This window comes from Lasioglossum baleicum, unplaced genomic scaffold (genome assembly GCF_051020765.1).
Source record: "Lasioglossum baleicum unplaced genomic scaffold, iyLasBale1 scaffold1633, whole genome shotgun sequence".
NCBI lineage: Eukaryota > Metazoa > Arthropoda > Insecta > Hymenoptera > Halictidae > Lasioglossum > Lasioglossum baleicum.
In genome coordinates, this window is record NW_027470692.1 from 21,017 (window position 1) to 32,455 (window position 11,439).

General features: G+C 34.2%; 1 protein-coding gene across 1 annotated transcript; it reads right to left on the reverse strand.

The window, feature by feature from the left end:
• Positions 1 to 1,038: 1,038 nt before the first annotated feature.
• LOC143220819 (uncharacterized) lies at positions 1,039 to 1,699 on the reverse strand. Its single transcript, XM_076446401.1, has 3 exons — positions 1,671 to 1,699; positions 1,392 to 1,591; positions 1,039 to 1,142 (listed from the first exon to the last, which is right to left on the reverse strand). Exons 1-3 carry the CDS (start codon positions 1,697 to 1,699, stop codon positions 1,039 to 1,041), a joined length of 333 nt encoding a protein of 110 aa, XP_076302516.1.
• Between the last annotated feature and the right edge of the window lie 9,740 nt (positions 1,700 to 11,439).

Consider the following 11,439-nt stretch of genomic DNA (forward strand, 5'->3'; position numbering starts at 1 on the left):
GAAAGAATAACGAGCACAATGAACAGCTTTGTTTATTTTGATTGCAAATATATAAAACGGTATATTGTATAACAAATACATTTTTCCAAAATATAATTTGGAACTTTAAATTTGAAAATGTAATTTATTATAAAGACTTTTAAGGTAATAATTTATGTTACGGTATACAGTGTATAATTTTTTGAGTGATTGTAATGTTTTTGTAATAATAATAATATTTTTATTGATGTAATCATTATTTATATATATGCATGAACTATAAAAATTTGTACCACATGATTTTTTAAAATTATATATTTATATATTTTATACACATTTGTTTATCTATGTTGAAGGATTATTAAATTATTTTCTATTTTATATGCGAAGAAATGTTAAAAATACTTTGTAATAAAATTGTATATTTTTACTTGTAATATATACTTTCACTTAAGATACAAAGAAATAATATAAAAAGTTTCACGTTTTAAATATTTTCCAATAAATTTTCAGCATAATAATGTACAGGGTGTTCCAGCAATGGTACAAAACCGGAAAAACTATGATTCTAAATACATGGAAAAACAAATGGAAGATAAAAAATAAAATTTTTAATTCGAAGCTTTATTGAAAAATATTCTACTTAATTTAACAATAAATAATTTTGCTTTTACAAAAAGTTATTTCAATTTGGTGTCGTATGCTTATTTTTGTGGCATGTGTTAATTACATTATTTCCATCATAACTCCAATGAAATGTTAAGTTACATCAATTTACTGAAAAATAAATTCAAATGTTATATCAAATTGATAATTTCTTCTTTTTTTTTTTTTTAAATTTTAAAACATTAAACTTCCAGACCCTCGATTCTATAATAGAAAACTTTTTTATTATTATTATTAATAGTAATGCTAATTGATTACACTTATAATAAAATAGAAATTTTATTACAAATTATAGATTATTTTGAATCATATTCAAATCATCGGTCAAGATACATAGATACACAGATATAGTGGATAAAGTAATTTACATATGAAGAATTTAATAGCATAGTTCTAAGGTGGAATCCATTTTGAACTTTCTAATGCATCCCATAAATTATAATCTTGTTCTATTATTTCTCTATTTAGTTTATCGATATCTACAGGAACTGAATGTTCTGAAAATGCGAAAAAGTTATAATTTTAGAAAGTTTTGTTTACATTACAAAATAATAATACATATACTTCTTTTATGTATTAAAAATCAACTAAATTTTTTTAATCGAAAAATATATAAGATAATAAAAAATAATAAAATAAGACAATAATGTTATAAACATGTCAAATATTTTAAAGAATATTAATTTTATATTAAGTACTTGTTAATAAAATAATATTTCTATATGTATAAATGATGTGTTTTATACCAATTAATTCCAATTCACCTTCTTCAAATTGTTGATCAGATACATAGTTTCTATAACCATTCGAAGTGGGTTCACTTTCATAATAACCTTGTTGCCATGCACTGTAATTGTTCCAGTATGATGATGTATCATAATAATTGTAAGCATCTGAATTTAAATTTGATGGTGTATATTCCGATGATGATTGTGGAGGAGTAGAACTATAAAAAGGAGAAGGTTATTGATTAAAATTACATAATTTATGTTCTGTAAATATACAAAAAACAGTTATTTACAAACCCTGATAATTTATTTCGTGGCCTAGGCATTTTTAATCCGAGACGATTCGGGAACGTTCGGTGGCGTGACGAAAAGACGATCGGCTGCGCATAGACCAAGGTGCGATGGCACGTGTCGTAGACTACGATTCTAGGAAAATGGCGACCTTTGAAGTCGGTCCGCGGCACGTGTCCCCAGTAAAAAGAAAATCTTGCCCTTAGATATAAAAAACGAAATCCCGATCGCAGCCAGAACAGTCAGCAGTCAGTAACACGATATACCCTCTATCGGAAAAGTTTCTTTTGTTTTCATATTTTTTTTTTGTTATACCGACTTCAATGATTTTTATGTTGATTACACTTATTCGCTATGAGTATGAACCCAAATGCGGCAAACAACATTTTTCACCTAATATGGCATATAAAAATAAAGTAAATGTTAATCCTTGAAATACCGTATCGGCGGTATTGTTCCTTGGAAAATACCATATTGCCGACCACACGCATCGTGAGTGTAGTACATTCGATACTCCTTTGGTGCCGCGATTTTTAAACTCTCACGATTTTTGGATATGCTCTCGTTTAAGATGCCGAAATTCTGAGAAACGCCGAAAGATAAAAGCGCCGTAAAATACAACTGCCGAAAGCCGAAACATTGTAAGATCAAACCGTCAAAACGCTGAAAGCCGAAACTTCGAAGATGAAAACGTCGAAACACCGTAACGCGGACACAGTCTGCTAACTATTCGAAGTCAACACACACGTCTCCTCACGATATACAGTGACGGTAGAAATGGATAAATGGTAAAGAAGATGGGGTACTATTGCATGGATATGCTCCATGGTCCAAAATAACTATTGGAACAAAATGTGTTTTAGGATGAAACTTTTCCAAGATGACTTTTTCCCGCTTTTTGACGCATGAAAAAGCAAGCAACTCTCGGTCGCTACGCCGTTTCGGGCGGCAAAGCGAGTTGCGAGTGAGAGCCCACAGTCGGTGTTTATGTTAGATATCGTTATTTAAAACCGCTAGGGTTCCCTGTTCTTGGAAAGGTTCCTTGGCTCTTGGGTCCTTTCATACGAAGTATCAATTTTCCATGGCAAGCGTATCATGGAAATAAACTATCGCGGTGCAGAAGATATCGCTGTTCTGTTGAAAAGAACTTTGTAATCTTCAAAAATGAATACCGTATACAAATTGTGATTAAATATACCGGTTTACAAGATCTAAATTCGGAGAAGATCGTTGATATACAGACTAGGTTACATTAGAATTGTGGATTTAGGCGAACTGTGTCACGTACCCGCCGTACATTTCTCACTAGTCTACTAGACACTCTCCGTAGTTATAATTCTGTACCAAACGAATGCTACGAGTAGCAAAGAATGTAATCTTCTTTTACGAGAGGCAGAAATATGTTTAATTGAAATAATCAATAATCGTCGGAAAATGTGTTTAGTTCGGAGCAAAAATCAATGTCGTAGGAGGAACGTGAGACTGATGATTTGCTGGCGAAAAACACTGTGATAGAATGTAGTCTCCTTGACACTAGACCGACGAGACTCGACGACAGTGATATTTACGCAATCGTTCATAATTCTAATATATAGAATCGTTTATAATACTAATAGCTTTTCATATTCGAAGGCAGCGAAAGAAAAATATTTTATAAGGCGTTGTATAATTGTATAAAATTGTATGAATTGTATAAACATAAAACAGATACAGAAAAATCTTAATACCTTCTTGTTGTCCTTCCTTCTGTTTTTCTTTTACACATCGCTATTTAACAAAGAAATTTCAAAGTAATTTATATTTATCATTATAGGATAATAGAATTCAGCAATCGTGTGGATTATGAGCAATTCATAAATCTTCGCATGATCGGAATTCAGATCTTTTATTGGTTTCTCATTTTTCAACTTTCGTTTCCTGCTCTGAATCACGCGAGTCCAATGGACAATCGATCGTCACTGGTTCGTCCTTCGTTTTAGAATTGAGAATGAATGAAGGAGAATGAGAAAGAAAGCAGAAAGAGAAAAAGAGCTAAAATTGGACTTAGAGAATTTTAGAATACGCAAGGGTGCCTGCGACAGCGAATCACGAACGCGTAATCTTTAACGTAAAATATTTTTAGAAGCATCGATCGCGCAATCGTCGAAAGCTTTGGTAGAAACCCTGACACTCCGCAACTTCTACAGATAAGAAAAAAGTAAAAAAAAAAACGATAAATGAATAAATATAAAATATATAAAGATCTATCCTCGTAAAGAGTAGTTGAAGAAGAGACCGTCTTTTTGGGCGAATTGCAGAAAAATCAAAGGTTTTGTGGGTGTATGTGTAGGAAAATCGACAAAGATAGGATTAATGTTTTAAAACTACGTCCGCTGTACATAGAACATATTGTACCGCATAAGCCACGAAGCAAACCACCGAAGAACCGTCTTCTTCCGCTCCGATCCAACGATCCAACGATTGATTTGAAAAACAGAAAAGTTCTTGGTAAAGGAGGAAAAAGAAAAATATCAAAGGAGCGATGACTTGGAGTCATTATTTTGGAGAAATTATTTTCCTGCGTCATCACTTCTCAAACTTGTCGGTGGTTTTTCAGTTGGATCGATGGTTGATCCGCTGTCGTGGCTTATACAGCACGTCGAGAACAACTCCACTTAGAAAAGCACTTGTTTCGACTCCTCGAGCGTTCAAGCGAAACGAAACAAACCACACGCGAGTCTAGTGAGAGAGAGAGAGAATCTATATATCGATTAACTCATAAACGTTCACCGATTTTTAAGCACTTTCTATCCGGTTTTTCGAGAAGTCAAAACACGATTGCTTCGAGGACGAGACACGAGTGCCGGATTACATACGATAAGAATGGAAATCGCAATTCTAACTGATAAATACGTTGTTATTGGAGAAAACACGTCGTTACTGTCGTTGTTAAAGATAATGGAAGTGTTACGTTGTTAATGAACGGCGCGAACGTACGTAGAGAAGGGAAGAAGGTACACCTTTGGAACAGGTATAAGGGGGTGACAATGTCGGTGAGAAAGATAAAAGAAACAGAAAAAAAAAGAAATTACGAGGCATGTCGATTATGTCATAACTGATATCTCTATCTGCTACTGTTAAGTACCTAAAGACACGCGTAAGCTTCTACACATTTTCCAGTCGACGTGAGATCATCGAACGATTGATTTCCTTCTTCAATAGCGACGGAATTTTCGTGTATGAATTCAAAGTAAAAAAAACGGGGAAAGGCGACTTCTGTGCTAGTCGCGTTTTCGAAAATTCTTTGACACAGGAAGCTGCAATATTTTGTTCCTCGACCGACCAGTGCCGTTTAAATTGAAGTCACAACGAAATACCACTTGCCGTTCCCTCTCTCTCAATTACGCTCATCCAATACGAAGAGATTCCTCGAGATATCTCGTCACTCGTTTGATTATCCAACCGAAGTTTCGTCGCTCTCGTGTACTTTGTTACGAGTATCCTCGTTGCTCGTTCGGTTAAGGTCGATTTTTACATCGAGTCCGACCAAGTGTACAAATTACAAGAGCATGGATCATCGAAACGGATTCGTACCCCACTTATCGCGTTCTGAGCCGCCATTTCACCGTCGTTTCACCGCCGTTTCAAACAAGGCAACAAGCGTAGCAATATTAGCAACGGATTAAATCGTGTCTTGCATAAAACGATAGATTAGGAGAGTCCAGGAAGTTCACCCAAGGTGAAACCTAGTAAAAAAAAATCGCGTTGCTCAGTGGATCCCAAGTTAGATTAGTAATATAAAAAGGAGAGCGATCGAACATAGCGTGGCCGAAAATAAGGAGGAAAGAAGAAGAGAAAAGAAAAGCTAGAAAAGGGAAGGAAAAGGATCGTTCGGCGACATCGCAATTATAGGTATGATAACGCGTACGGGAGGTATAAGCCACTATACCCCGTTTATATATATATATATATATACTCGAGCGTGTACTCGTCTATGCACAGAACGAAAGGGATGATCGCGAGTAAAGAAGAAAAAGGAAAGAAAAATATGGGACGAGACAGCGGCCTCTCTCGAGTATCCTCGTTTGTGCTTTTTCGTCTTCACCATCGAGGAAATTAGCGACAAGAGAGAAAACCTTAGGATTAGCGTAGACCAGCAGAGAAGTAAGTTTAGCGACGATAAACCTCGCTTTTACGAAGGCCTCGAGACATTGAGAGGCATTGCATTTGTGTCAGCGTACATTTTTAATGGGAAAAAAACACAAGATTATATTAATGATAAAGTAAAATTATTAAGAAAAGATGGAAAAATAAGATGGTCACATTGATAAGCAGTAAGAGGGAATAAACGAAGCTCGCAAGTTCCGCGACTGATCAGGGAAGACGAAGGACGGGAGGCGTAGCTGACGATGGAAACGATCATGTCGTTTCGCGAATTTTCCAATGCACATACATTTCTACGTTACGAATGACGTCGTCGATCAATCGTCTTGCGGAACGCGTGAACCGATGGCTCTTATGGAACATGTGTGGCATGTGATTGTATGTTCTTTCAAATAAAACATTCTTGTTTTGTATACTACGTACGGTTATCACAGTTCTCATTTCTCTGTCCTCGTTATCTTCATATTATTCTAACGAATCCTCCTTTTTATATCCTACCAACCTTTATCTTTTAACCTACTTCGGTTTAATTTCAAAGCTTAAAAAGAGGTTGCAAAATTCAGAAAGGGTACTTAAATACTTACGAATACTTAACTTTTAGTTTCCGGCCCGAAATTCACGGTCGTCCACAGATTTGAAATGAGCTATGTAAATTCATTATTTGAAAGTGTACCTTTTTCATACCAAAAATTAAGTATTTAAACATCTGAAAAAATTCATCGCTAAAGATAAAGCATAATTTAAAGACAGAGATAATTTGTTGCGAAATGGAGGTGAATATCAAAGTGATGAATTGAAAGTTTGATGTAAAAACAGAGAAATAACAATTCAATACAGCTGAGCATGTAAATCTTACGCTTATGGACAAGATAAGATCAATGATACATGCAGCAAATCTAAATAATTAGATTTTGTGTATAAATTTTTGATACATTTATACTGAAGCTCAACGTCTGTCTTGGATGTAATACCTTCTGGAAAATGGAGTCGCAGCAAGCTAGATTTCGAAAAATTCCATGCTTTTTTTTTGAACAATTTTATGTTTTAATTTATCAACTTTTAATTATAAAATTAAAATTTTCAATAACAACTAATGCAATAATTTTTTGGAAATTAAACAAATTTCGTTTAATTAAATCATGTTAATTAAATTCAAAAAAGTAATGTTAAATATTCATATGCTCTGAAGATTTGTTTCAGTAAACAGTGTTGACGTAGTTTCATTTTCAACGTGAATCCATTCTGTTCCACGAAACAGATAAAAAGCTATTGCCGAAAATAGCTGGAAAAATTTGTAAACCAATGGAGAATCGAAACGGAGGATTTGTACGCGACTAATCTGTTCCACCTGGCCGTTGGTTGGGGGGGGGGGGATATGAGGTGTCGGCGGGAGTAGTTTTCGAGCAAGTTAAGTAGGTCAGTGACCGTGTAATGCGGTAGCGGGCAACAAAAACGCATTGTTATGTCGTTTTAACTAGCGTAGATATGGTCGATCAGTATGAGCCGCGTTTTATTCGCTACGTATACACGCATTGCCGATATATCGGATAACGAGTTGCAAAAGAAAGGGGAGGGGTGGGGAAAATCGGGAAAAATGGAAAAAAGAACACCATCCCGAAAAAATGCAGGTTATGCAGCAAATGGATATTGAAAAGTGTATTTGTTAAAGAAAGGAACGTAGACCAGATATTGAAATATGTAACGCTGCCCTCTTTCGTTCATGACCTGAAGGGCATAGATTAAGTTCGTATACGTGTCATAGTCGGTGAAAAAATCCGGATACCTATTATTTTCTTTTAGTTGATGAGAAATCGTTTTTCATCTCTTCTTTTTTTACGTATTAGCAAGAGAAAGAAAAGGAAAAGAAATTATTCGCTTCTCTTATAAAATATTACGTCATCATACCAAACAATTTTCGTCTTAATAAATTATTTTCTTTTTATATATACCGATATAATAATCGAATTTAATTTAATTAATTACAGAATTAATTAATTAATAACATTAATTGATGTTACAAATATTAGAGTATGTTGTATAATATTTGTGAAGGCTATTATAAATTATGCAATGTGATTTAAAATATCCGAGGCCTCGAAACTAACTTTCGCAAAGAGGATTTACAGCATCGTGTAATTTATAAAAAACCTTACAACGCTGAAATTCCTATAAGCATTGCTTTATATTTTCGACACCGGAATTTTTATCAAACGTGTAATTCATATTTCGAATAATTCCCAGTGCATTGCACTCTATTGCATAATGAACCGCTAAAATATTCTACGACTTTCCCCCTTTTTCCGTATTCAACGTCAACGGCAAAATTAATTACTAAATATTAATTAAAAATAAAATCGTCGTATCTACCCGATAGTCTGATATCTGAAATGTACCGTGCGATATTTAAATGCAGGATATGCTTTAAATTCTCCAAAAAATGTTTCTAATTAATATACTTCTATTATTAGAGGATTAAAGTATTTCTAATCTTTTCGCTGATTTTCAAGCTGATTCCGATAAAAGTTTTCAACTCTTGGTTCGTATAAATCGATTATCTTTGTATAATAAGGTAGACGCGAAGTTTGCATACTTCAGTATTATCTAATTATTATTCAATTCGATTCAATAGTTCATCTCGGGTGAACCGAATTCGATTAGAAATGGAACGAAAAGACCGGCTCCCGCTGTTTGAAATGCAATATTTTTTCATGCTGGTTTAATTGTGGACACTTCGTGAGGTTATTTGTTAGCCGATACGTTTATTTACATGCCGATAAGAATCTATCGATTTCCATCGGAATAAAATTTACCTGCCGAGAGAACTGAACGCGTTACCGTTTTCACACGTGGGTAACATATCTATCTGTACGTTTAAAAGGAAGAGATAAAAGATTGATATCTTTTATATTGTCAGCGATTCAATATTTCGATATCAATATTTCGGATGAATTATTTTATTTAAATAACTATTATACTCTTTCCATTTAAAGGAAATACTGAATATTATCTCATACTGAAAATTATCGTATTAGTATTACGATAGTTTTTAAATAAAATATTTGCATATTATTATGGAATAAGCGATTACAAATTTTACATTAAGATTATTACGTATGTGAACGCAATTTCATACTTAATACAAAGTATTAATACAAATATATAAGATAAGATTACAAAACAATACAAAAATTACACACGATACTTTGCACTAATAAAATTTGCTGTTTGCAAAATTATTGAGTTTACGATGAAAGATCCATATGGATCAGAAGATCATGTCACGTCGCAAAAATGACAAGCATTACTAAATCCTAATGAAATTTAATCTACGGTATAAAATGAAAATATTTTTAAATATTTTAACCAAATTAAATGTCTTTTGAGACTTGAGTCGAATCATTGAAGATATCGATAGAAAGCAGTATGAAGTATAAGAAGATATGAATAAGAAAAATAACAAACAAAAGAAGATATCCGTGAAAAATAATAAAAGAATTATTTATCTTACAGATAATACTATAAAATATAAAGACGCGAGGGTCGCGATGGAAGAATACGAAATATTTAATTCGGAGATTTGGTTTACAGAGGAGAGGTTTCGGACGCGTTTTCATATTTCACACGTTAAAGGTGTAAATATGGACAAGCTATCGAAATATAACGTTTTTGTAGAATAATTTATATCTAAGATCATTTCATTTTACCATATAAGACACTCGACATATTCGCAAATAATTTATATTTCATGCTTTTTTCAAATAAAATACTCATGTACGAGTAAATACTTGATTTATAATAAGGCGAATTTGAGATAGAAAAACGAAGCATTCGATATCTTTCATTTACTTACCGATAAAATTCTTTAAAATCATTTATTTTTATTCTACTTAAAAATACTAACATTACAATCTTAATATAAACTTTTAGATTCGATTCCGCCAAGTGATCAAATACTTATGGACGATAGTACCTCTAATTATACATATGTAGAGTCAAGTATAGCATTAGATAAAAATCGTAAGTGCGAGATATAACGGCGAAGACAAATGATCGCATATATATTTAAATAAAATTTGGAATAATTTGTAATTAAGACGTTGAATTTTATAATATCAACTGCAAATTTTAGTTAATCTTCTATTCTTTGATGCCTAACTCATTAACAGATGATTTCTTCGTATTCACATTTTCGCGTACGTGTATTTGTGCACACGCACGCTCATTCCTCTATTGCCTTTATTTCGTGTTACTATCTCAAAACTATGGGTGGCATCCTCATTAGCGCGACCCTCTCGTATACTCGGTCCAGCTTCCGTTCAGACCTCTGAAACTGTAGTCTGGTAATATATACCAACTGCAAACTGCATTGTAGCAATATATACCATCGCTCACGAGCGATATATAAACTAACATACGTCCGATTTGAATTATTCAACGAAACTTGGTAAGGTTATGAAGCTCTCGGGATTTCCACCCTTTGAAATTCCCGAAACTCAATTTTATTATGAACTTAAGTCCGTGCAAAATTTTCAACATTGACGATACTTAAACGAAACAATGCAGAACACGATATTTCGTCATCCTTAGTGTGCAAAAATATGTATAAATTAATTCATCATGCATACATCCTTGGTGATGAAGATATCGTAATTTATTTCGTTTGATTAATTAATTAGTTGTTTTTTATATAGAACCAAACTGAATAACAGGCAGAAGGGAATATACCGTAATTCTATGTCAAACCAAAAGAGGAAAATGTAGAATAAAATTTGTTCATCCTAGGCTTAGTTTTCGAGGAAATAGTATTTGAAATTCACCGCGCGAGCGTGGAAAATTTTGTCCGTTGAAAATTTTCTTTGCGTCTTTCCTTCCATGCAATTACTTTCAAATGCCGCGTGTACATTATTTACGAACACTACATGCACTACACGTCACACGACGAATCTTGCTTTAGCCATCACAGCGTGCCTACCCAACGAATCCTGAATTCCGATTTTCTCGGAGACTAAGCCGAAAATGGAGAAATTGTATTCTACGTTTTTATCTGATTTCTTCATCGCGAATCAAGTAGTACTCGTTTTTACTTATTATTCGGTCGTATCTTGTATATGGAGTTCCATATCTCCGATACGACACCTGCTTTTTCATATGCTCCTGTTCAGTTCCCTCTTTCTCCTTTTTTTCTAATATGAACTTTTGAAAAAGTCAATTTTCTTTTGACATATACTTAAAGTATATGGTCTCGGAAATATATCTTCGAATACTACGCGAACTCGAAAATAACGTAGTTTGAACGTAGATTGAACGCGACGACCATTGTTATTATTACCGAATTTCGAATTTCATTGCTGTTTCAACAATAGCGTCTCACGTTATTTTTAACTCTTTGCAATCTTCATTTGACCCTTCGCCGAAAGGGTCTTCGACGTCCTCTTCCCCGGGTCTCCCGAGGTGGAGTGTAAGTCGGAGGAGGCCCCAAGGCCGGCGACGCGGTGCGAAGTCGGATGGACCGACGATCTTGGGGTAACAACCGAGGAACTGGGCAGGGCGATTGGAAGAATGGGCGCGAGATCCAAGGCGCCCGGACCCGACGGGGTCCCTGGACGCGTCTGGGAACTCGCGGCGAATGTCC

Excerpts from the sequence above, each read along its gene's own strand:
- LOC143220819 (XM_076446401.1), bottom strand. The coding sequence starts at position 1,699 with ATGCCTAGGCCACGAAATAAATTATCAGG. Across the intron at positions 1,592-1,670 it reads CCACGAAATAAATTATCAGG|TTCTACTCCTCCACAATCAT; the intron begins GTTTGTAAATAA and ends TCCTTTTTATAG. Across the intron at positions 1,143-1,391 it reads AGGTGAATTGGAATTAATTG|AACATTCAGTTCCTGTAGAT; the intron begins GTATAAAACACA and ends TCGCATTTTCAG.